Source organism: Acanthochromis polyacanthus, chromosome 10 (assembly GCF_021347895.1).
Source record: "Acanthochromis polyacanthus isolate Apoly-LR-REF ecotype Palm Island chromosome 10, KAUST_Apoly_ChrSc, whole genome shotgun sequence".
Classification (NCBI taxonomy): Eukaryota; Metazoa; Chordata; class Actinopteri; family Pomacentridae; genus Acanthochromis; species Acanthochromis polyacanthus.
The window spans coordinates 7931680-7958244 of NC_067122.1; the positions used below are offsets into that span (position 1 = coordinate 7931680).

The 26565-nt window shown below is 39.5% G+C and overlaps 1 protein-coding gene across 18 annotated transcripts in view; it reads left to right on the top strand.

The window, feature by feature from the left end:
- The window catches only part of LOC110960615 (LIM and calponin homology domains-containing protein 1), a 101558-nt gene that overhangs the window by 21555 nt on the left and 53438 nt on the right, over positions 1 to 26565 (top strand). For all 18 annotated transcript variants that reach the window (XM_051954011.1, XM_051953999.1, XM_051954006.1 and 15 more), the window contains exons 2-3: positions 19270 to 19340; positions 22516 to 22585. In XM_051954011.1, coding sequence (XP_051809971.1) covers positions 19270 to 19340; positions 22516 to 22585 — 141 coding nt within the window. The remainder of the gene's footprint in view (positions 1 to 19269; positions 19341 to 22515; positions 22586 to 26565) is intronic.

Genomic DNA, 26565 nt, shown 5'->3' on the forward strand with positions numbered 1-26565 from the left:
CATCTTTATCAAATGGATGACTCATATCTTGGAGTAAGACTGCAAATTTACACTGTGTGTTTATCACAGTGGTAGATTCCAAAACTATTAATTGCACATGGCTGACTCACAGGTATGACTTGAAATAGTCGAGCCTGTATCTCAAAATAGTACAGTTATAGCTATAAAGTACAGTTTTATAATTAAGAATAAACCTTAGTATTGTCACAGCCCTAGAATAGTTAGGAGGAGTTAGGGTATTTCTTCAAAACTGCCTCAACCTGAAAAAAGTAAAACCTTAACCATAGCCAATTTAGAGGGCAAAGCATTAAATATAAGGTGGACCCATCCTGACTGTTTATCACAGCTTGACGTGCTCAGTTGGTGTCTAATCAATAGCTTGTATTTGGAGCTGGGCAGCAAGTGCATGGCATGACTGTGGTTCTCTGTAGAGAAATTTGGGTTGCCATTCACAATCAGATATGATCAAATGTGCTTATTTCAAAGCTTGTTTTCACATGTACAGTATAATATAAACATTCTGTACCAATATTATATCAACATTTTTTTTACATATAGAACTAAACAGTAAAGCGTATTCTTGCCTTCAGCTCATCTGTTTGTGAGTGAATGTTAGTGGCACTGTGATGTACACTATCTCACCCATGCTGCATCTTCAAGAGAATGGAGGCAGAGTAGTCTGTAATTTTGCTCTCTTTGAAAGCTAAACTATCCAGGGATGCTTTCGTAAAACCCCTGAACCCCTGGGGAGAGACACAATGGCAGGATTTATGTGCATTCGGGGTATGGAAGGCCTGGCTCCAGTGCTTCCTTTTCTTTTCCTAATGGCAGCTCACTGGTAACTTGGACTGACAAACAGCTGTGTTCCCTGGAGTGACAACGGAACTTAGGTTTAGGAAAATGTCAGGGACCAGAGAATCCATTATCTTCCAGTTACATATTAAAAAACTGAATCATTGATGTGGGACAGAGAGTTGCATTTCCAAGCACATCTTTAGTTGTGCTCAATTTTTCAAATATATTACATGCGTATAAGGTTACAGTTTATACATCTGGACTTGAATCTTTTGCGTAATTGAAATAAAGTTGTCTTAAATCTGGTATGATGTATTTAGGATAATGTAGTCTATATTTCTAAATATGTTGTTATAAGCTTGGAAATGCCTTTTGTTTTTCTTAAATCTGAAGAACGACAATAATTTTACTCGCAAATAGCCTGTTTGTGTTGTTCATTGTCAATAATTCGAGTATTTTCTCTTCATTATGCATATTTGCAAACGCACAGTCATTGGTCACTTCCTAGGACATATGTATTTTAAGAATGCAGCTCGCCTGTTACGTTGAAGGTGTAATGGAAACCCAGTTTGTATCGCTGTTGAGTTGTTTCTCCTGTGGATGTTTCATCATGATTACACTAGTGGCCAAAGAGCGTCTCAAACGCTTGAGACCAGAAGCCATTGTAAACAAGCTCATTAACTCCTATTGTGCCGCACTGTTGACACATTATGTCAGTGACGCCCCTGCAGATTAGTTCAGTCCTGCTGAGGACAGAGCTCTGTAATGAGAGGAGCGGAGGACATGCCGGAACATATACACAAAGAAGAACAAAATCACGTTGAAAGTGCAGAAGGGTTTTGGTTTGTTTTGGCTGTGATACAGGCCTCCTTCTTTTAAAATGACAGCATGGAGATGTAGTGGTGTTATCATGCTTCTTGTATTTACCAAGATTCAAGGTCCGTTGCCTGGATACCGCACTCGGCACAGAGCTCCTAACATAGACGTTGTGCAGAATGTTTTCTTGCTCAATCTACAACAACATGGCAAATTAAAAAAGAAAAATACAAAAGGATAACTCTTCATTTCCATGGGACTAATGATAGCTGGGACATCCATTGATTGAGAACAGCTGCTGTGATCTGGTACCTGCCGTAGCCTGGGTGAAGACAACATTATAATAGGAACGATGCTAACTACAAATCGCACTCCAAGTTACACAAATAGTTGTTATACTAAGTAATGACTCCTAGAGCAAAAGGAGGGCGAGAAGAGGAATGTGTCGTACAATTGCTTGTAATTTATGCATGTGGCAAGCCACTAATTAAATGAGCTATCTTAGTATTTCACTGCAGGTGGGACTTCTCGCATTAGCACCAGAAAACCCACTGTGCCACATTGGCAAATTGAATCTTGTTGAAATATATACAGAAGGAATAGAAATGCTCCGTTTTCTGTGTCTATAGGGTCGGAGCCAAAATGGGTCTCTGTGCTCAAAAAAGGCACCTATTGAAACCTGTAACACTGCATGGCGTCAAGATATCCATCCAGTCAGGTCAAGAGCGGGTCGCCTGTTTGTCTATCAGACTGTGGCTCCCAGTGTGGCTGCCGGTTAGATGTTGCCCTCAGCCTCAGGAAAACTGTGGCAGGCAGGATATTGGAGACTAGAGGAGGCCCCTAAAAAAGCCCCACTGCTTAGGAAGCTTAGCTTAGAGCGCCAGTGTTGACACCAAGCCTCTTTGTTTCTGCTCTTACAGAGCAGTGGGGGGTGTCTGTGAAATCCTGATAGGTATGAGATGTATGGTATGGTAGCAGGGCACTGATGTGGTCTGCATGGGTTGGTTAATGTGTAAACTCACCACCACCTTTGTTGACTTTTTGTCCATCTAAATCATACTCAAAGGGCTTAGTTATATAAAGGCTATTCTGTAACCCAAAGATGACATCACTAATGGTTGTTGTCTCGCATAAGCCACTTGTGTCTGTGGTACGCTGTCTTTTCACCAGATAAATCATCTCCTGAATCAATTTTTCATGTAAAGAAAACTCTGCAATCTCACCATGAAGCTATTTTACATATTTATTCACACTCTCACGGCCTGGGTCTAATTTAACTGAAAATGTGTGTGAGATGATCTGGGTTAGTAGAATGGGGATTCGTAACAGGATAAATTGAAGAGGTGGCTTTTGTACCACTGAAGGGAGTTCAGAAGACCCTGGAGTGTGCACTAACTACAAGGGTTTAAAATTTCATCCCTTTCCTTACTTACACATCACTTCCACCCAGACGTATGAAAGCTGTTTGTCACTGTCCTACCCAGCCGCACAACTACGCAATCTGAAGGACCAGAAACCATCTATAACACTAACAGGACTCAAAAGTTTGCTTTTCCCAGCAATGATTGTAAACAGCATTAAAATTGGCGCATGAAAAAGACCTGTGAGTTTGCACTGGGACAAAGAGGATCTTATTAAACTTGAAAAATGCAGGGAATGGGATAAAACATCTGATCATCTGAAAAACACACAAAAATGGGTTTTACATTTTAAGTCAAATTATGCAGCTCTGAATATGAAATATAATTACTTTAAGACATCTAGATAATATCAGACAGTCAAATAAAGCCCTGCATATCTCAAAATGCTACATATAAGTTTAAGTCAACTGATCAGATTCAGATTGTGTGTTCTTTTTAAAAAATAATTTAAAAATGTGCTTCATTGACTCTGGTGCAGTTAGCTTTCTTTATCTATCGTCACCGCTCTGTCTTGAGCAAAATGTTGTGTGGTTGATTTTAATGTCAGAAATAGAATATTAGCACAGCAGGATGAATATTTAAAAAGCATCTCTCAGTTAAACATATATAAAACACAGAGGAATAAAAACATTTTGTTTTAGAATTTATGCACCATTTCTGTTTTTGCCACAAGTATATATTAGTTAAAATATTAGTTACCAGCCTCCTTGATTGGCAATAATTGGATTTTGGTGTTGGCCATGAATTGTAAAAAAAAAAAAAAAAAAACAAATCAGTCAACCCCCTCCATGTGAGCAGTTTTGCATTTTTACTATGGAACTTCAGCCTGTGTTTTGTTTGTTTTACCCCTCACAACTGAAAAACCCAGTTGCATATCTATTTCAGTGTCTTTTTACTAGGCATTGGTGATAAAATAATAGTGATAAATACCAGTGAAAGACACCATCAAGAAAATTGTTCAATAGAGTTTTGATAGTTTCACCTAAATGCATCATGTGGAAATTTTCATCAAAGCACAAAACTAAAATGTAAAATTTGGTTGCATGAAGCCGAAGCATGCATCACTGGCTCCTAAACAGCCCATCGTATCCCTTGATGATGGCGCCTCTTCATCCTCTGTCGCTCTTTCATGGCTGCCATCCAGCTCTCCTGAGTTGTGCTACTCATCGGCCAACTTGGCCTCTTGTCACCCCCATCAGACCTCCCATGGTGGAGGCTGCTCCATGGTACAGTCTGGTGGTCACCCTTGCGAGACACGCTTCACGGTCTAAAACCATCTAAAGTCCATAAGTCCCCCTACCACCTCCACTAAAGCAAGTCACTAGGAACCTTAACTTCAACTCTGTGCGGTGGCTTCACCCTAGTCACCCTCCATGTATTTTTACCTGGTTGAATTTATTTAAGGTGTATCAAGCAAAGATCATTCTTTTATTTATTTTTATACATAATTTTTTTGTGTGTTTTTCATCATTTTGTTGAATTGAAATGATTCCCCATTAAGCTTAACATTCTGTTAACATTCTCTTTTTTCCCACTGGTCTTTATTAAAAATAGGTAGGTCATTACACATTCAAATTCCCACCAATGACTTTATCTCACCTTAGAATTACAATTAGGTGAAAAGTGCATCTTGTGTAGTATTCTAGATAGGACATTCACATACTGCAGCAACACTATATCAGCCATAATGAATGATATGAGAGTACTTTTACTATGTAAACAAATTTTCCAAGTGCAAGTGAATCCCTATTAAATGTCTGGGTTATAGACTGAGACTGAATTTCAGTTTTAGTGACGTTATTTGTCAGCCAATTGCTGGTCTGGAATGAGCTGTACAAACGTAGCACTAAGCTTGGTCATAAAAAATAAATGCTTACTGCTGTGGCAGGTGTCCTAAAATACAAATACAACTGCTAAAAGACAGACTGTTTAATTATAAGCCATAGTAAGTACTTCCTCTGTGTTGGTTAAAGTATAATTATTCAAGGTCATTTACAAAAGCTAAACTGCCATGACATTGGTAAATTTCATTACTCCTGTGAGCAGACACAAATCTCTGGATCATATGCTGTATTGGTTTATGAATTGAATTAAGTGCGACTACAACTGTTCTAACCTCATTCCTGTTCAAACTCACTCACACACATGCACAATCCTGAAATGATTCATGACTTGGCAAACAACCCACAACTGTCAGCATCACCTTGCAGCTAAAACAGGACAATGTATTCAACATCAGCCTCTCCGTCTCCTCAAACCTTAGATCACGTCCGTCCCTGGTAATAGTCTCCTTCGTCCTTTTTAGCACTGATCCTCCTTCCTCTCCTTTTTCCCTGACTACTGCCAAGCCATCGTCCATCCAGATACTGCTTCCTCTCCCCTCATTTGGGTTCAAGGCCCAACCAAGACGAGAAGAGAATAGGGGGAGAAAAATGCTAGAGGGAATTTGGGGGTGGAAATGAGTCGCGCCAATGGGGGCCAGGAGTGGAGTTAATCCACAACCCAAACATTGTTCCATCATCTAATCAGGGTGGAAATGGGATGGACTGGCTGGAATACTAACATTTAGCTCAGGACCAGGCCATTTTAGTTGCAGGAAATTTGGCTTGTTTAATCAGAGGGGCTTATCTGGAGTCGAGGGGAAGAGGAAGCATGAAAAAGGGAGCTGGGCATTGGAATTCAGAGTGTTTCTGCTTTTACCAAAACAAGTTTGGAAAAGAGCAGTCTCCTATGTTTGAGTGCCAGGTGTATACTTTCAGTGTATGTTGCATGGTTCTAGTCAGAGGCTGGTGCTGGGTTAGCAAAGTCTGACACTACATTGTATTTTTGACATGCTCTACATATTTATTATTTTCTGCACTAGTCTGGTGCTTCCGACTGCTCACCCTGTTCTTATTCACAGCTAAATATACAATAGCACTGGGCAAGCCTGTGTAGAAATGGCACTGTCTGGCATGTGAATGGAGGCAGTGTGGGAGTGTGTGGCACACTTACTAAGCTGTTTTAGCCTCATTGAGAAAGAATCACTGCCACAACGTGCTACATTCAATTGTAAAGAAAACCACTAATGCTGTGGATTATATTTAAATTGATTTGGAATCATTTCAGCAACACATCTCAGGAATATAACCTGTGTTTTTGTCATCCTGCTGTAGTGTTGTCTCGCTTGTGTAAAGCTATTCTGAAGTACTTTTATCCACACAGGCCAAGGATAAACATTTTTCTAAATTTATTTCCTCAGAGGAAAACCTGTTATCCCCTTGTCCACCTCTTTTAATCAAGAGCTGCAGTATAATGATCTGATCTGAAACAGGCGAGACCTGTCTGTGAACACATGGACCAGAGGATACGCTGATTAAGAGCTGTTAAAGGTTGAGTCTGTGATTCTGGTGAAAGATTGTTGATATTTAGATAGTGATCGTCAGATTTCCCGTCCCTCTTGCTCCCCCTGCCACCTTTCCCCCTGTCTCCCCTTTCTCTCAATTTCCCCCGTCCTACACACAAGCTCAAACATGCACAGCCGGAACTGTGTTGTGTGGATCAACCCCAGCCGCTTTCTTTCCTGTTTATAGAGCCGAGTCTATGTGTGAGCACTGGATTTTCTTGCAGCATACACACAGAACAGACAGCGGGGAAAGATATTCACTCAACTGGAAAAATTAGTCAGCCAAACAAACAAATGTTACGCCCACCTTAAAATTAGTGGTATGTCATGAAAAGAGGAGCACAATTTTGTAGTTGTACATCGACTATTGAATAAGAATTTGCAACAGTTTGGTGTCTTCCTCGATTTCAGATTGAGCAGCACATCTTTGTGGTGTTTTGGTGCTAAGGGCACACAGGTGGGATTTACTGAAATGAGGCAGCACAAATGAATTGTCGATATTTTGATGTATAACTTGTCTTAAACTTTCCACTTAGATTAGATGTCTCAATCCCATGTCTACTGCTACCTTGGTGATTATATTAACAAGGGCAGTCAAATACTTAAAGCAAATGCACAGTAATGATGGAATAATTCTTGAAACCTTTTGCAAAAACAATAATAATTATCGTCTTTAAGAAACGTGAACAGAACAAATCTAAGTTTCTCTATTAGATCGTTAAATCCCTGCAACCATCTGAAAGCAGCAGCACAGATATGTTGATAAATCAGCAGCATCTGATTTTAGAAGCACACAGTATGAAACAGGAGAAGCAAACACTGAAATAGCTCGGATTAATTCGCTCATATAAATGGCTTCACGGACATTTTCTGTCATTTCTTTCTTAAATAAACGCCCACACCATCTGAGTCTGTCTGCAGATTTGAGGTGTTGTTTTCACATTGTGCTGCTCTGTAGCATCCAGACCATTTGCTGAGCTGTTGTCATTAAATAATAACAGCTGTTTTAGGCTCCAGTGATGAAACTGCCTAGGAGAGAATTAATTGAACACGACACCCTTCGATGTATATCTCATTTCAGCTGGCCCTCTTGCACTTGCATACATAACCACATAGCAGATGCACTCAAAGACACCCACACAATGTGTGTGCCTACCACCTTGCACTTGCCATTGTGCTTGCACAGGAAAATAGTGCTGACTTCCTTTATCAAGTGTATTTATTTTCTAAACGTATTTAGTAAAACATCCTTTCAAAGCCAAGTGCTTAGGTTTTACCAGCACGTCTAAAAATGTTATGGACAGAAAACAAACATTATGGAAAGTAGTTATTCTCTTAATAAGCATCATAAGTCCATATATGTTCCTTGGTCTTTTAAACCTGTAAAAATCCAAAAGCATATTATAAAATGTACTTTACATGAATGTATATTTGAAATGCGGCGTTCCTCAGCTGTTTTCCATTCACAGATTGACACCTGCTCTCTGCTTTCCTTTCATCAGAAATCTTCCTTTAGCTCAAGTGTCTTCTCCATGAACTCCACATACATATTCTGTAAAAAAAAATCATAAATCTGTGCTTGAGTCTTTACTTTTCGCTTCACAAATAATTTTTCTGCAGTGTTGTCAGTGTTACATAATACATCTTAATACATCTATAACGCTATGACTTTTCCTTCTGCTGAGACATGTGCTGGAAATCTTAGCTTTTGCTTTGGTGAAATACTTTTGCAATATATTCTTCACAGTGACAATTGAACAGGAGACCATGTAGACAAAAACATACAGCTTGATTCTGGAGATATTTGAAAGTTGACCTTCTTGTTTAGTTTCAAGCTTCCTCAAACGACGAGTTTATGTGAATGCTGGCTGAAGTCCATGGAGCTTTTCATCTGTGATGTGAAAGGAAGCAGAGAACAAGAACTGCTTCAATAGCCAAATTAAAAATCTAACAGACTGTTCTGAAACCCATTGAGGACTACTGAAACAGGACACGTTTTGTCGTTACTGGTTTCACAAAGGGACAGTTAGGTTGAAAATGAAGACATTGCGTACATTTTTTATACATTGTATTACATAATTTATATACAGCAATTTAACGATTTGCTTGCAGTGATTTTCTTATTGGACTTTTTAAACTTCTTGGTTTGCAATTGATTTTTGACTGAGCGTGTACTGTCAGCTCTTTAGAGTGTGAAATCATATTTATTTGCTAAAACAAAATCATGACAGATCTCCATTGTCTTTTTGTGTGCATCACCCATACTGGCATTGTATTCAACAGAATACACTGATATACACCAAAAACATTTTACCTGATCAGCTTTGGCATCCAAAAGAAATGTAGACGTTGTTGGAGGTCGTCGGTGATGTTAACACAAGTGTCCGTTTTCCTTTCAGTTAAATTCCTACTCATTGTACCTGTTGAGATTTTTTGACAACACTGTTGGCTTGCTTCCCGATTGACATCACTTATTTAACCCTTTAAGCTTCAGTCAATTCCAGCCGTTTTCAGTACAAAAAATTCACTAATATTCTATTTTTAAATAAAAAAAATGACGAAAAATACAGGGAATATTGGACGCACATCGCGAGGTGCATTTCCTTGAAAACGACCGATTCGTGGATTTTATACCGACTTCAGGACATGTTTTGGACAAAATAGTTTACTGGCTTGTGTTGTCTGGATGTAAAAGGTTGGATTATGGCCGTTTTTTGTGGAATCTTTTTTTCTGTGTGTAATAATGAACCCGGAAATGTGAGTCGCGCTGTGTGCGTTGAAGCCGTGTATAGAGAACGGATGGATGAATATTTGTTTTTGTCAGACAAATGTGTTTTTCTCACCCGCTGTGGTAATCACATCTGAAAGTGGTTTATACCGGCGGATTCATGAGAATCTAAGCTTTCCATCGGTGTATAGTGTTTGTATAATCGTGTTTGCAGCCGTCGGACATTCTTGAAATTCCTATGCAAATTAGTAGGTGTACCGCCGGCGGTACACCTACTACGCACTGAAGCGTAAAGGGTTAACTCCCAGTGATAACACTGACACTGTATATTTAAAAGTTTGATTGATGCAGGAAAGAAAAAGAAAGCACTTTTGTTCGGACCCTTTTTAAAGGATGATCTTCAAGTATGAACAAACATTCTTAAATGACACATGCCACTAGCAAGTTAGTAGTTTTTATGGTACATTACCTTTGTAAGAAATACAAAAAAAAGAGACAAAGGATCAAAGAATGCTGCATTATAATCTCACCTTTGAACTTGTGTCTTATTGAGGCATTGTTCAAATCGATGTGCCCCATGGCTCTCTTCTCTCGTGAGAACTTTTTGATTCATTGCTTTGTTGAAGTGACAATCTCAGCCGAGTCTGGAAAACTTCTCCAAGTTCCTCTGCTTGTCTTTGGGAATTACTGCCACGGTGTTTACTTAAAAATGACAGCTTCTGTGTTTGTGTGTGTGCAAGTTTGTGCATGTTGTGCCCATTTCTTGCTAATTGTAAGCAGGTGGCAAACTGTTTTGCTTGTAGGCATGTTTGTCTGCAGGGGTTGATAAGAATGCTGTCTTGATCAATGTGATGACTTTCTCAGAAACACAACATGGATTGCATCACTACTGAGACATAACGGCATTGGGCCTACACCACACTAACCAAAGAATCTCTAAGGATACCACATTAAGACATGTTACCTGCCAGCTCCGTGATTTCCATATAGACCTCCTGAGACGCAAGAGTGTGCAGCCACGTCTAATCACCCCCATCCTGCAGACACTCCTGGAAATGCTGTGGTTGCAGCTGCTACAAAACAGTGTCACATTTGACTGCATATTAAAAACCTACACAAAGTCACAGGTAGGCTGGTCGATATCAATGTGAACTACTTAACTTTAAAATCAAGAAAATCAAATTTTAACCACAACGTCAAACATATAACCAGTACCCTCCTCAGAAATAGTGTTTACACGGTTGTTTTTGCAACTACGCAGTTTTTTTAATATGTGTGTACAGACATTATTAAATTCTATTATATTTTATTAGACAAATAATTCTCTTGTTAATATTTAATTGGGCTTCATGTTTAGCTTTAGCATACTATAACTCTCCATTTTTGCTTTAACTCTGTTTGCAGTAATACAATGAAATGTTTGCCAGTCATTAAATATGGGTTTGTGATGACAAATTAAAGTTAACGACTTCAAACCCTAGTGGGCCAAACTTCCAGGTGGTCTGCACATTTCCAGTGTGAGCACAAACAGCCAACAGACATTTATTCAGTGCTTAATCAGTTGGTCCTGACAGACAGTGGGCCCGTCTCCAGAGACGAAGGTGTGACATCGAAAGCAGCTCCACCGTGAGGAAATGTTTTCTTGCAGGCTGGTGCAGATGACAGACCTGTGGTCACTGGGGAGCTCATATTATAACATGTGACTCACCAGGATTTCTACTGGTGAGGGTATGGTCCAAATAGTTGTTTGGACCACGGCGGCCCTGCAAGTGTCTGCTGACAGCTCCAGTCTAACATGTAAATATGAAGGAGCTTCTGCTGAAATGAAACCAGTGTGTCTTGCTGAGTAGGAACAGTACATGACTAATCAGGGGTTGTGTAAGGTTTCCCACGCCAGATGACTCTCACAGGATCTGCCATGTGCCTGGGAACGTTTGTGCTTTTCTGACTAAAATAGGAAAGTGACAGTAGAAAGCGTGTTTTTGTTTGTGTTTTAAATACACGAAAGCTAATGAATGTAGGTTTGTTGGGGAACTGAGGTAAATCCATCCTCTCATTCTTTAAAATATGTTATAACATAGACTGAAGTGTACTGTAAGCTGTTGTAAAACTTGCACACAGTATAAAATCTGACACAATCTGGCAATGTGGTAGTGCTCACTTAATGTGTTGTTTCTACAAGCAGTGCAACACTTCTGTTTAACTGGTCTGGCCCAGAGTGGTTTTTCTGCACTCTTGGACAGCACACTTATTTATGTCTTCCTCTTTATTGAGCTCTCCATGACTACAAATCAACATAATTCACTGTTGCTGCCTACAGCGTGTGGTTGGCACATGTGGACAGTAAACTTGTGGTGATCCAGTACAAAGGTCTTGCATAACATTCAGTCCCACACATCATTTTTCTTATGTCTTTCCATTAGGAAATGATGTGATACTTATGTAGCTGAATGCTTTTTAAAATAATGTTAGGCCTTTAATTCTGACAGAAGTTGTTATTCTTGCTCTTCAGGGTGGTCTTTCAAGATGTTAGCCATTAGAAGGTTTAGCCGATGAAACACAGTCATCTATCACAACAGATTGAGCATAAATAGTTTGCTGTCATCAGATTTGCCTAAAAATATTTTCCTCTGTAGGCTGTGGTCATGCTCTAGGATTGGACTGATGCGCTCCAGTGCTGATTCCACTATATAATTCCATGCCAATTATATTCTATTAACTGTCATTACCTATGATGATTCCTGTTTCATAATACTTCTTTGTTCATTGTCTCTGGCTTGAGCAGCGACTATCCTGTGTTTCCAGCTCGACGCAACTGCTTTAAAAACTTCAGCTGCTTCTTCAAAGCGTTCTGTCTCAGCTCCCACCAAAAGAAAAAGCTGTGTTGTTTACATTCTGTAAACACATGCTGACATCAAATATGTGTGATGATGTGTTTGTAGGCGTGTGGATGAATGAGTGAGTGTTTTTTTTTTGTTTTTTTTTTAAGTGGTCCAGTGGGGTCCATGAGTCTTTGTTTTTGTATCAGATGATAAAATATGACTTGTCAGAGTTCATTTGGTGCTAGACTGTGTGAATGTGCTTTTTTTTATCATCCCCGTGTTGGTTACTACACTACATACTCGTTTGGATGCGATTGTCCCACTGTATCAAGATCAGTCTGACATAGTATCAGGTTGGATCTGCAGCTGATTGTCGTGATTAAGTGGTGCTGCCATGCGGACTTTAGAAGCATGATCCATTATTATCGCAGATCTTGTAAAACCTCTGCCAACTCTGGGAAACCTCATGATGCATGCTAAAATTAGGCGAGGAAATAAAGATACACAAGCTATTCTGTTTTCCGGGACCACATTAGCCCCAGATGTCAAGTACCTCTGTCTGCTCGTTGGAAATGAGGGTTTGTAGCAGCATTTCTTGCTCACTCTTATACCGCAAAACTATATGCTTTTAGTGAGTCCCCAGTAATATATATTCTATGTTTAGAAGTGCATTTTGGATACAACATGCTATTGGACTGCATAGCTTTTCTGTCCATCTCCCATGTTAAAAAAAATACTTGTTTCAATGCTCAAGCAATATGTAGATTTTTGCAAAGCCTGTAAAACTTGTGCTTACCTCTGAGGTTGCTCTCTAATCATCAATATTTGATTCACAATCAGTAATCAAAAAGCTCAGATTAACAATTAGGTCCAAATGTAGCTGAAATATGCACTGAACATGAAGTGATCTTTTTCTAAGACCCAACATTTTCAGACCAGACAAAACAGACAGAAATGTCACGTGTGAAATGCAAAAAACCTAAACTGCTAATCCAGAAATTAAGCTAGCACTCTCTGATCACTCCTTCCAGCCTCCTGTTCCCCTTTACCCCTCTCCAAGTCAGTACAGATGCCAGCACACTGAGCCCAGACCAAAGACTCCATAGTCACAATAAAGGATCCCCACGGTGGTGGTAGTGGTGGCAGCTTGTGAAAAGCTCCAGATGATTGATCGTAGGCAGATATCACTCCTGACCTTTGGCTGAACTTTTTGAAGCTCCATGAGGTGAGGGGACCCCCAGCCAGAGGGCCCCTTCATAGCAACAGTCAGATGTTACCAATTTCACTACTTTTGGACAGTTTTTTTTTCATCAAATTCTGTTTCTCATAAAGCCAAAGGCAAGATTTTAATCTTTTTTTAATGCTAAAACTTGGCGATTTACACAAGGTTTCTGAGCCAGAATACTGTTTTGTCTCTTCAGTTGATTTAGGTTCTGCAGTACTGAACAAATTTAGCCTTTTTATTGTTCAACCTCTTGCTTGGAGAAGACACTAGACTACACAAATCCTGCAGCTGCAATATTTAAATCCTGTTCCTACTGCTCAGGTCATAAAATTTGTATTATTGAATGACCAGGTTGTTTTTGCTCTGTTAATCAGAACAAGAAGCATTTACAGATTAAGCCCGCTTGCCAAGTTGAATTAACAAGATTACAGGCTGTAGGCCAGAAGACCTGTTTACATGTGTTCCTGAACTTGGACGCATAGTGTTGGATTCAGTCAGGATTATGCAACACACTTAAGACAACCTCCTGTAAAGTAGAATGCTTTTGACTACAAAGCAGGCATGTGGCTACAAAGCAGGCGTATGGGTTGAGAGCACATGTCTCTGTTTATGTTCAGCAGCCCTTCAGCTAACAGCTGTCAGCTCTTTAACAGGCTGATTGCACTGGCCTCAGGGCCTTGAAGTAAGTAGTGTTTTACTTCCTCGAGTCACGGAATCCAGCCCGTCTGCAAACCTTGAATTAGAAGCTGTTAATTTGGGACAGGTAGCAGCGCTATTGCAGCAATTTCAGAGGCCCTGCATTGGACAGTTTTCATTGGATGGCTGTGGCGGTGGAGGGATTGCAGTAAGCTGGTTCAAACAGGGAGTAAGTACTGATACCGTCCTGGACTAGCTGGCTGTTTGATGGAAGACTCTTTGAAATTACTGTTGTTTTGACTGAATATGCAGGACCAGGGTTTTTTTTTATTTATTTTTTTTGTTGGTAATATTATTTCAGTAAATTGTTTTGGAATTGTGGCCCACCATCAGATAAGATTTGACTGTGGAGGAGACTCTTCCCGTCACATCGATGTTTTATCTCTCAGAACATGAAAGCAGTGCCTCGTGGGAGTTTTCATGCTAGATTTCCATTTATTTTCTATTTTCTAATTCATCAAAGTAGAAGATAGATTCACACACACTACTGCTCCCTCAAGGAAATGGAATTTGGCAAAAGCTAAGTTTGATTCTGTAAAGTTCATTCATGCATTTCTAAGCAAACAAACCTCTTTTCTTTGTGGATATCAAAGTTATAGTGACAAGAGTGCGCTCTGGACAGGAGTCCATGAGAATTGCTTTTTAGTCTGGACATGAAGGGTTTCCACTTTCCAAAGGAAAGGAAGTGAAGAGGAAAATGAAACCAGCCAACATCATTTGATTGTTTGTGAAACAATATGGGCGACATTCCACTGAAAACAAAGGCGACACATTCCTCTGACTAAATACCCTCATATGACCCTTCAGTGGTTTGAAAACAGTCGGATCCAGACGTTTCCAGCACTTTTCAAATTCATCTCTCCACTGTGCATTCTGTATGATTTATTAGCTTTAAAAATTGATAAGAATAGAAATAAAACAGCTGCTTGCAGTATAGCATTTATCAGAGACTTGTCTTAATTTTCCTTTTGGAATGTTAGTTTTTGTGGCCAGAAAATAGTCTGGGTGGCCTCCTTTTGGTATTGTGTTGCTTCTTTTACTAGATCCGATGCTGATATGCCCTTTGAATATGTGTTTAATGGTCATGTCAAATTACTTTTTATATTTTTCAGTGTAGAACTGAAGAGGTGTTTTATTAGTCAGCAAAGTGCTTCTCTCTACTGAGATACAAAAGCCTAGCAGCCAATTAGCCCCTTGTGATACGGTAACATTGAGTGCTTCAAGGTCCAGCCTTTGTTTATTTTATTACTAATATGTCATTCCATGTTGTGTGTTGGCCAAATGTGCGTTCTCTCAAAGTAAGCGTTCCCTCTGGCCAGACAGGAGTTTCATGCGCTCTTCAGCTCAGGACGACACTTATGAGAGCCACAGATGTACATGAATCAAGGTCCTTAGCCACTCTGCAGTTACTGCCAAACAGAACAGCAAGATGATGAGAAAACCGAGTCCCTGTCATTCTCTGCAGCTCAGACCTTGCCAGAAGAGAAATGTGTACTTTATGTCAATGTACATGAACCCCAAAGGACAGAATATTAATTGGCCTGACCTCTGAGCCTGGTTTCCACCCATGGGTTTGAGCCCATTAGAGCTTAATGGAATGACTTTTGGGATTTATTGGACATGTAAAGAAAATGTTTCCAATACAACTACAAACTTTTACATGTTTTGTTATTTCTTTTCATCATGAAATTATGAGTATGAGCAATTTCTGTGTTTTCAATTGAAACTTTATACCACCTGGAGACTCATTATAAGCCTCATTTTTCTGCATGAAGATATTTTCCAGAACAGTTGTACAGTTTTACATTTCAGTAATAATGAGTGTTTTTCCTGTATTTCCAGTTTTTCCTGCAGAGTCACTGTCCACAAAGTGCTGCTTTGCAAAAGCTAATGGGGGATCTTAATAAAACAAACAAACAAACACAGCGTAGGCTGATCTTTGTAAAGGTGGTAGCACTAATCTGTCCTTGTAAAGGTGAAGCAACACTATAATCTCTTGGCGCACTCACTGTCATTGACAAGGTTGGTAAAGAGCAGTGACTAGTTGTTCTGTAGCTTGGAACATGCAGAGTCCACTTCAGCTTGCTGTGATTTTCAGTTTGACCATATTCACTGTATTATGAGGGATTCTGAATAAGGTCTGCATAGAAAAGCCGTAAAATCTCTTCCAGTTTTAGCAAGAACAGTACTAACATTCGACTGACACATTTATTGAGGAGCTCCTAAATCAAGGCCATCTAGTCAGTTGTAGTTTTTTTTTTTTTTAAAGATGTGGTTATAAAAGTATCTAGGCCACTGAATCTTTACTGAGATCAGACCATGAAACGTTACTCCCTTGAACCAAACCAGGAGATGCTGTTCTTTAATGTTTCAAACCGGGGATTGCTATTCACTTACAGCGAACACCTGGGAAGGTTATTCTCTCTGGTCCAGGCCTACAGTGTGCTATTGTGTAATGCAAGATCTGGGAATGTCGTTCTTGAGTGCATAAAGTTGATGAAAAATGTAATTAATAATGGGAGCTGAAGCCTGCTCTCTCCTAGTCATAAAGTTGCACACAAAAGAATGCACGGTGTGTTTCACAAATCATTTCTTTGTTGCAGTTTTGGAGACAGATTTAATCTCATTGATGAGGTTAAACCTCAGCAGACAGAGCCAAAGAAATTTTTCTGGCGAGGTAACGTTAGCCTGAAGCCCAGTGGAAAAGGCAAGTCATGAGAGAGGAGGAAGATAATTACCATGAATGCTACTGCTCTGGCCTGTCAACAGAGAAAATATTGTCCAGTGACATTAGGGTACCTGTGTTAACCGGTCTGTCTAAGCTTTTCAGACAGCACCAGCTCAACTAGTCTAGAGGTTTTTAAAGGAACAGACATGCTGGGATATTTTTGCAGTAGACTGAAAATTCTGTCTTATATGTCCATTCTCTATGAAGCTGGACACAGCGGCCACCTGGCTTTACGTAGCATTAATACTGGAAACAGGAGGAAATGGATATAGGCTGTATTTGATGGGGACAAATCCATGTGCAAAGTCATTATATAACATGTTATGTCTTATTTTTACTTGTTGTAGTCGACACAAAAAGTTTAAAAATGATGCAGTGACTTTCTGAAATCTGTTTGTGGTGACGGGACTCACTCATCCAGCCAAGAAATAGTTGATATTGCCCATAACTATCCATAAAGCTACATATGATCTTATTTACACTTTAAGAAACCAACTGTAGAGCTATCACATGATGAGATGCATGTTTACAGGAATGAAAGCTTCTTGAGGTAACGCACTTACTCAGAAGCCTGTGTGATTCAGACATTGAAAAGGCAAAGCATTATTTAGTAGTGTTGGCTCATTTCCTTGACACTACTCCGTTGCCATATTTGCACATTGGCTTGCATGTGTTTTTGCCTTTCTGTGTTCATTTGTCCAAAATATATCCAAACAACCCTTCTGCTTTTTCTCTTTATCGACCAAAACTTACCATGGAGGCTGTGCACTTGACATGTTTCTGAGACAATAATGAAACGTTATTTGTCAGAGCTCATGAGACGAGCGATGAGAGGAAAACAGCACTCTGAGTGAGTGAGGAGGCAGGACTATGTCAGTACTGTGATATGTGTCAACTCAGAAAGAAAGAAGAGAGAACAGTGTGTCAGTATTGCAGAAAATGAGTGTGGTGTTCAGAATTGATACATGTTGAAGAGTCTATATTCATAACTGCTCTCATTACAATTAAGTGGTGGCTAAGTGGTGCTTTAGATGTGCTGCAGTTTTACCTTCAGATGGAAGGCATTTATATTTAATCTTTTTTTTGTTCAGTTTTCACGTTGAGCAGTGTAGTTTGCCACGGGTTTTGCTGATTGATGTTTAAGTTAACAAATATTATGTCTTTCTGCAGAGCAGATCTCTTACAGTTGTCACTGATGTGGGTTTGTGGACCATATGTTAGAACAGTAAGGCAGACTTTTAGGCCTCCATACTCGGGCTTCAATCATTGCTTTTGTGCTGTCAACACAAGACACACAATGCCTTGTTCACAGGTGCTGCCGCAGAAGGGAATAGTGGCAGTGAAGAGCAAAAGGTCAGCATACAGAGAAAGTGTGGGCCACTTACTTTCCTCTATTTGTTTCTTTACGTACGTCTCTTGAACACCCAACATGACACTTCACAGAAATGAGGCCTGCTGTCGGCCTCCTCGCTGACATACAGCAGTCCATTTCTTTTGTAACAGGTCCAGGCTCCCCAGTGAGCCATGAAGCCGACAGAAACACACGGCCGGGCCAGATACTCTACATCTACAGACTTTTTTCCCCACAGCTGTGCAAATACATGCGAACGAAACTCTCAGGAAATTTAATCTTGTAATTGTTTTGGCTTCCAAACCAGCAGTCCGAAGAGGTCCTCTTTTTTTTTTTTTTTTTTTTTTTTTTTAATGGTCAACTGTCTGCTGGTGTTTGTGAGAATAAATGGATTTTAAGTGGGCTTGGTTCGAGATGTCTTGCAATAGCAGATTTTCAGGAGTGGGAGGCAATTTATTTCACTGTTGGTGTATTTTTTTTACTTAAGATGTTTGTGTGGGACGTCAGATGTGTTTTTGAGCTGTCCCGTTCGCTCACATAACCTTTCACTACAGTGAAAGGTCCAAACTGAAGCTGAGGGTAATAGTCACAAGCAAAATAAAACAGTAATTTGGACTCAGTTTTATAAACTTTGCTGTAGCTGAACCTCACACTTTTGGGACATGTGTGGGTTTGTGGCCCAAGGGTTTGTGCTCTTAAATATTAAACTTTATTTATTGGAGAAGTCTCATAGAGCACAAGATTTATTCTGCAAGAGAGACTTGAGTGCAAATAACGTACACACAGGCTACTCAATGAATATCACACACTAAAAAAAAGAACAAAAAAAACATGCTTCACAGCAAATGTGAAGCATTCATGTGAGTTGTACTATTTTCCCAAAAACTGTCATGCAAGTACGTATGAGGCATGCAAGGCAGCGTCTCCTCCTCAGAGGGTCTGAGCAACTATTACCCAATAAATCCCCTGTCACAGCACATTAGCCAGCCAGAGCCATTTGGTTGGGATGATTGCAGCTTATGTCAAGCTTGTTAGTGTTTAGCACTGTTAACCAGGGAGGGACTTGATATACGGCCGGCTACTCTTTGTGCACCTCTCCATACAATTCCCAGAATTTATTGTGAAGGAAAGACGTGAGAGGGGTGTTGATAAAGGTTGTTGCACTTGTTTCTTCCAGACGTGGAGGCTTTATGTCTAGACTTCAGATCCAGAAAGTTAAATGATCGTTTGATGTTCTGTTTTTGATCTGAAGCAGTCTTACTGTTGTATTTTGCTAACTCGCTCCTTTCGTCTCATCTGTAGGCTGCGACAGGAAGATGTTTTGGTGACAAGGATTTCAGAGGAGCTTTGGAAAACGGGATTCTTCTGTGCGAGTAAGTTCTGACTACATTTGTTTGTTTTTTTTATCTGACCATCTGGACAACGGGGAAATTTCCTGCCATATGTCTTTAGTGCTTTTGTCGGTGTCGCTCTCATGCTCTTGACATTCCATGTTTTCTCACAATGGTCTCACTGATTAATTGTGATAAAATTCTAATAGCACTGTATATACATTATTTGTTAATACGTTTCCTGAGCATTACTCTTACAACTGTATACAAATACACAGAGAGTGACTGGAAACCAGAGTGAAATTCTTTTTATGTTTAAAATATCTTATTCTGAGTCACTGAAATTATGTTTTCCACAGGAATAGTAAAAGGGTCACAGTATTTTTTGTGTTTCTTATATACCTAAATACCAAAACTCCATTTACACATATAAGTATTGGGTTCTGCCTTTTCAGCACGTGCTTGTTTTAGTCTCATAATGTCCTGAAAGTTCACATACAGTTAGAAGAGGAAGATAAAGATGAGAATGTGAACCGAAAATAACCACACACTGTTCTGAATTACCAGGAAGAACATGAGCAGTCAAGCAGGTTTTCCTTTCAGAAGTGCACTGATTTGTTCACAACACTCTGGTCCAGTGATCAGAGAGACCAACGTCCTGCTGAATTGTCCTCCAGTTTGACACTTGAACTCTTGTCTGCCCACTCATAATGAGTCGCTGTGCTGAAATGAGACTGAAAACATACACTTCCAGTCTCTCTCTCTCTCTCTCATTCCTGTGTGCTAATGTCAGTTACACAAACCCAGTGTGTTTATACTGTCTTTATTGTGAATACAGACATCACAACCAATTTAACAGTGTCCCCACTGGTTTTGGAATTTTTAATATTATGGAATACCTTGAGGTAGAGAAATACTGCAGGGCCTGAGAATCACAGCACAATATCCTAAATATGTGATCCTCATAGGAAGCAATAATGACGAATTACATCTCAAGAACACTTATAGATGAAAAGCCAAAGATGCTATAGTTTCAATCGGCAAATTCTTTATTTTAATCACTTAGTAAGAATTACAGTTGAGAATTCAACAGTCTCTGCTTCCATCTGCTGCAATGTCATGACTACCTGCTTTTTCTATTTTAAAATATTGTAAAATAACTATCTTAAAGGTTGTTTTAATTCTGTCAGTGGTACTAGGGGTGGCTGATCTGATTATCTAAAATCACAGATGATCTCAATTTGTACAGATTCCTTTGAAACTCAGATAATTAGCAACTGTTCACGTATATAAAAACACCATGCAAGATTTCCAACTCTAGATGAACTAAGCGTGTGATTGACTGTGACACAATGCGGACGATGCTCATTGGACGCAAAACACAACTTAGAGGTGTAAATTATCTTTTACCCAAATGACAGCATGGCAGACGCAGAGTAGTATGAACATCCTAAAAGAAGCATCCAATAGGCAGAGATGCAAACTTCCAGCTCTGGGCAGATGTTTCACTGTGAAATCTGAGTGAAAGCAGGATTTAGAGAAATAATTCAGTCATCTTTGAGTCAGGTCTTAAGTCTTGAGTTAAAACGACAGCCGACCATTTGTACAACGAATCATGTCAACTCAAGTTGAAGTAATTCTTTGGGAGGAATTGTCAAACTACCCTAAAAGAACGTCGTATAAACTTTTGACCAGACTGGTCATCGTTGCAGTATGTACCTGCCATTCTGTAGCGCTAGACCACCATCTGCCTGATTCCACGAAAAAATGGCAACAACAGCTTAAAAAAAAAAGAACATTTTACACGAAGGAAAGGACCATGACCCTTTGAACAGTCTATAAAACACTACTGGTGGGAATTATATCTTCTTTTCCCAACACATTACCAGTGTTTAGGTGAGTAATTCCTTTTTTTAGTTTTTTTTAAATCTCACAAGTTAAAGACTCGCCAACATCTTCCTCTTTTCAAAGCATGAAAAATGTCCCAGTACACACTCAAAATAGTGTGTTTATGTTACTTGTACTGCGTTTGTTTTAGGTTTGCCTGTGTTTTCTAATGCAGGAAGCACTCTTGCTTAACACTTCCTCTTCATGCTGTAACCAGTTTGGATTGACAGACTGTAGTGGATGCAGCTGGGCTACATATTTCTGCAGATAACTGGCATTCATTCTATCATCTACAGTGGGACATGAAAGCCATATTTCCCAAGAATATTTTCATAAACGAAGTCACCTGTACATATTCTCAACAATCTTTCAGGGATAAATCCACCTCAGAAGACTTTTTTTCGTGGTCATTTGGGGCGAAAATAAACAATAAAAGAAAGCAGACAAACATTTTTTCTCATTCTAGGCAATTTTTCAAGAGTGGAAATATTATCTTCACTGTTGCCATTGCTCACTCTCTCCACCTACACATAGTGCATGTAGCCCTGAAAACACCCGTCTCCTGGGGTTGTTCAAAGATATTCTTGGAAATATACAGTACACCAGGAAATCTCTAAGTGAAGTAGGAGTACATGAAGCAGGCTGGGCAAAAGAAAGTTCACTAGAAAGGTAAATTACCGCACTTCATCTCAAAATAACTGCTGGAATGCCATGGACATCACAGGACTGCTGATATCTAATACCATGTATCCAAAGGTGGGATTTTCCTATACAGGGCAGAATCATTACAGTGCTTCCTCTGATGAAAACACTCACAAAAGATGAAACGGGAGACAGAGAGAGGGAGGCGGGATCTCCAAAACTGCCTGTTCATGACTGACAGTTTGAAGGAACATAGTGTAGTTTCCCTCCCAAAAAGTGTGTATGAGATCAGAGAGACATAAGACATAACTCTGCACATATGTGGTTTTCTGTGACACCAAATGTTCTGGAGCTAGTCTGCAGTGGGGGAAAGGAGCAGCTCGGACTCTGGATCTGTGTCTTTCTACTGCAGATCTTTCAGACGCCACTGTGGGACTTTCAAAAATGTTTTATTCTTTTTTGTTCTCTGTATTATTTCTGTAGAGGCACACACAGTTTCACACATTGTTTCTCTTTTGCCTGAAGTTATTTCACTCTGCTAAGGTTTCAAATTTGCAAGGCATCCTTTGAAATATTCATCTCAACTTGTCAAGTTTTTAAAGGCATGACTCTGCTGTTCTTTTTTTTTTTTTTTTTTTATTAAAATTTTCCTTTTGATGTTTTCTTTCTCCTGTGTGTCTTTTATCAGGTTGCTCAGCTGCATTAAACCCAGCCTAGTGAAGAAAATTAACAGACTTCCAACACCCATAGCTGGCCTGGTAAGTCCTTTACCGTCATCCTGGAACAAAATCCAGGAAGCTCAACGGGGTTGTCTTGGGTTTTGGCTGAAATCCTTCAAATATGGGTGTTTTCAGGATTTTAGCCAAAACCTGAGACACACTGTTGAGCTTCCTGGATCTTTTTCCAATGCTATGACTTGCTGTTTTCTTTCTTTGTCACGTTGCTTGATGCTTGCATCTTATCTTCCTCTTTCTTTTTCAATCAGCGTGTTTTCCTCTCCAGAGACACTGATTCAAGCCTGTCTAATATTAAAAACTTACTGGAACATGTTGTAACTTTATACGTGACATGACATAGTTATACTGTGATGTTGTCAGGGTCGTATGGCAGTCATGTGCCTTGTAACTTGGGATTATGGTTTGATATGTGTCTATAAAGTTCAGCCAATACAGCTTCATCATTGCCCATGTCTGCCTTTTTCCATCTAACCTTCACTTTAGTGACTGAGGGTCTGCAAAAAACGGGTAACATCAAAGCTTTCTCATTGTAGTTAATATTTTTTTGAACCCATGTCAGTATAGTATTTAATTCTAGTACCAACTGAACAACTTTACCTAGAGCAACAGCTGAAGCCATGAACTGTCGATAATGATGCAGATTTATAGGCTTTGACAGACTTAACATGTTAAGCTACTGGGTGTATAATCAGGGTTTGATTACAGATACCTGCAGCTGAAAGATCTTATTGTACAGTAAGACAGGTGTGCAGTAAGCTAGATCATTGTGAAATATTTATCCTCACAGCATCAACATGAAAAAGCTGTTGGAGAGTAATAAATGCTCCAACATTTTTTACTGTCTATTGTATTTCTTTAACTGAACCGTGCTAATCAGTTGTCCTAAAACCATCAAAAAGTTTGAGTTTTTTTTGTCGTCAAAGCAGATAGAAGCTGCTTTCTGCTCATAGAACCTGAAATACATATTGTACTTTGTTGTCTTTGGTTTTATTGAAGAACCCTAAGTTTGTGTTTTGCTTTGAAAGAGAGCCTGTGAATTGAAGCAGATCAGAGCACTGATACATTTCAGCTGAGTACAGTCCACTACAGTAGAGTTCTTTCATAGCGACCTAAGATCCTTGATCTGGATGAAGTGGCCTTTCAGGACCATAGTCGCATATAAACAGAGGCATAGTGAAAGCCGATAGTATTGGAGCTAAATGTATCCGTTTCCTTTCTGATTTACTCTCCAGTGTGTAAACTTGATTTTCAGCAGAGGGCTTTTTAATTCAGTCACAGCAGGTTGTTGATTTGGTTTCAGCCCCACTGTAATCCCTTTGCCTTATGTTCCCTTACATAGAAGTGGTCCCGATGTGTTGTACACAGTGAAGTGTACAAGTTTTAAATCTGAGCACAGTGCTACTGGTTCAATAATCTAGCCACGCACCTTGTTAACATTTTGGAATCAAAATGTAAAGTATTGGGTGAGAGAACTTGGCTGAATGCTTCTGTAAAATGTATAAGAAATGCATTTCAGCATGTTCTTGTGTTTAGAAGAAAATAACTTCATTGTGAATTTTGCATTATCATTTATATGAACAAGTAGCACCCATTGAAGTGATTAGGAAAAGAAAAGTACTCGGGATGATGTATTTATTCACACTGATGCAAGTTAAAGCACTTGTTTGCTTTCAACAAATCGTTGCAGTAAGATAAGAAGACTGCAGAAAGATAAAGAGACTTAAAAATGATGGGTCCGTAGTGGTATGCTCGTAACTAAGACAGATGTTTTGGTACTAACAAAAAAAACATGCAGTTGGAGCTCAGTGTTATGTAGAACCCAACAAGGACATCTGAGTTGGGCTGAAATGGCTTTTCTTATCTCATGGTGTCACTAATGGCTGCCAGTGCCCCTTCTCTGATTTTTAAAGGTGGTGGATAATTACACACATTCTTCAAATCCTGTTTTCCACCTTATAGTCTGCTAGAAAAAACAATTGATTTTGCTGTTAGGGCTTTAAAACCCAGCAGCTTCTGTGCTTACTCTGTTTTGGCTTTTTTTTCAGCTGTGTCGCCGGTGCATAAACATAGACTTTCAGTTTCTGTTCCACTGTTGTACTGTAGTTGCTTCTGTCAATTTACTTCTTGTTTGTAATCATTTCGGCTGTACTGGTTGACAGCCATGTCGTTTTGTATTTTAAAAGCTTTTTTGAGAGCTGTCAGAGACGCATCGGGGCAGAATATCAGTTTTACGACTTTTTACCAGTAGTTCCTTAACTGGATGTTTGGTTTTAAAATCTTAATCTTCTGAAGTTTTGTGTACATTGATCATGTAACGCATGTCTACTGTTTTCTAGAAAGCAAAAGATACATTTAAAGTAAGACGTGAATTGATGTCAGTCAGTGGTATTTTTTGTTGCACCGTGTATTTTAAAGTCTAATTGTTAATCTGATTGGGACAGTGTGCATGATATCTGAAACACCAGCGTCTGCAGGGACTGATGCATGTAACGCCTGCTGTTATCACCACGGGTCAGTCCCATCTGTAGGAGACCGGTAGGGACCTCATCCACCTTTAGGTAGGCTCAGAGGACATTATCAGCCCATTTATTGGGGATTTAGCACAAGAAGAGCAAAGGAGGTAGGGTGTTTTGGTGGTGATGTAAGTGAGCATATTTTTTACTCAGATGACTTGAGTATGAGTCCATTCGAAGAACATCATTATAGCTTTACTTTTTCACTTAAGTCTTGTTTTTGACTTTCAGTTTTTACTCACTGTCTTTCGCTGACTATTTGCTTGTGTTTTCAGTCAGTGTTTAGTTAAGTTTAGGCACTATTACTACTTGGTTAGGTTTAGAAAAGATGATGTTTTGGGTTGAAATTCATCAGGTTGCTGCACTTGCCACCTGAAATTTTAGTCCTACTTACTCACACGACTACAAGCGATCGCCCACATTATCAGAGTTACTTTCTGTTTGTCCATGATCAGAATGAATAACACCCCCAGTAGATGATGGACGAGGTGCCTATTAGCCCGTATATATGAGAATGATGTGCAGTAACGACAGCGTTTTAATAGGCTGATAACATCCAAATCAGGTATGTAATTAAACAATTAAACATCGCTCTTAAATTAGGCACTACGACACAAGACCAACATGACTAACATGTTTACATCAGAACTTTCAAGAAAAATTCAAGAAAATGACACCTTTTGGGTGTTTTTTTAATCTGAACAATGCGACCCTTTATACTTTCAAAGTTTCATAATTCTGTTTCTTCAGTTGCTGTGGCTTTCCAGAGATTTTTTTCTTCCTCTTGGCTGTGATTAGAGAGGTGCGAAACACATAAACAAGGAGTCTGCTGTTATCTGGCCCATCGTAATAAAACACAGCCTACTCCCCCCTTCCTCTTCCTGTTTGGGGGTTAATGGGAAAATGAGTCTCTGAGGAGGTTAGACTGTTTTGTAATCAGAGCAGCTACCTCAGTGTTTTGGCAGCTCGGCTTGTATGGCTCAGTGTTGGTCTGAACAGGTTGGTTGTGGCGTGCTGTGTTCCCAATCGTCTCTGGGTCGACTGGTATGTTCATGTTTTACAGCGTGTAAACAGACACGCAACGGCGATCCCCCTGCAAGATGAATAGTAGTAATTCACATGCCTTAAAAGGTGTTGTTTTCCAGACATGAAGTTTATGGCATCAGGCATTTTGTTTCTTTTTAGTGACGTAACTTTAGCAAACAACACTTAAGACTGTTACATAAAACCCTTGAAATTCCCACTTTATTGATACTCAGTATTTATCTAAATTTCAAGATTTGCTCGTTAGTGTCCTGAGATTATCCCAACGATTATCAACTCAAAATTTTCTCTGAAACCGCTCTACGTGTTGGAAATACTACAGTTTATACCAGGTAGAGGCTAGAGCAGCATCTGAGTTATCTTGTGTTACAAAAGATAAACCAGGAATGCGTTCTTGTTCACTTGGTTGGCCAGTGTAGTAAAACTTGAGCAGATTTAACTTTG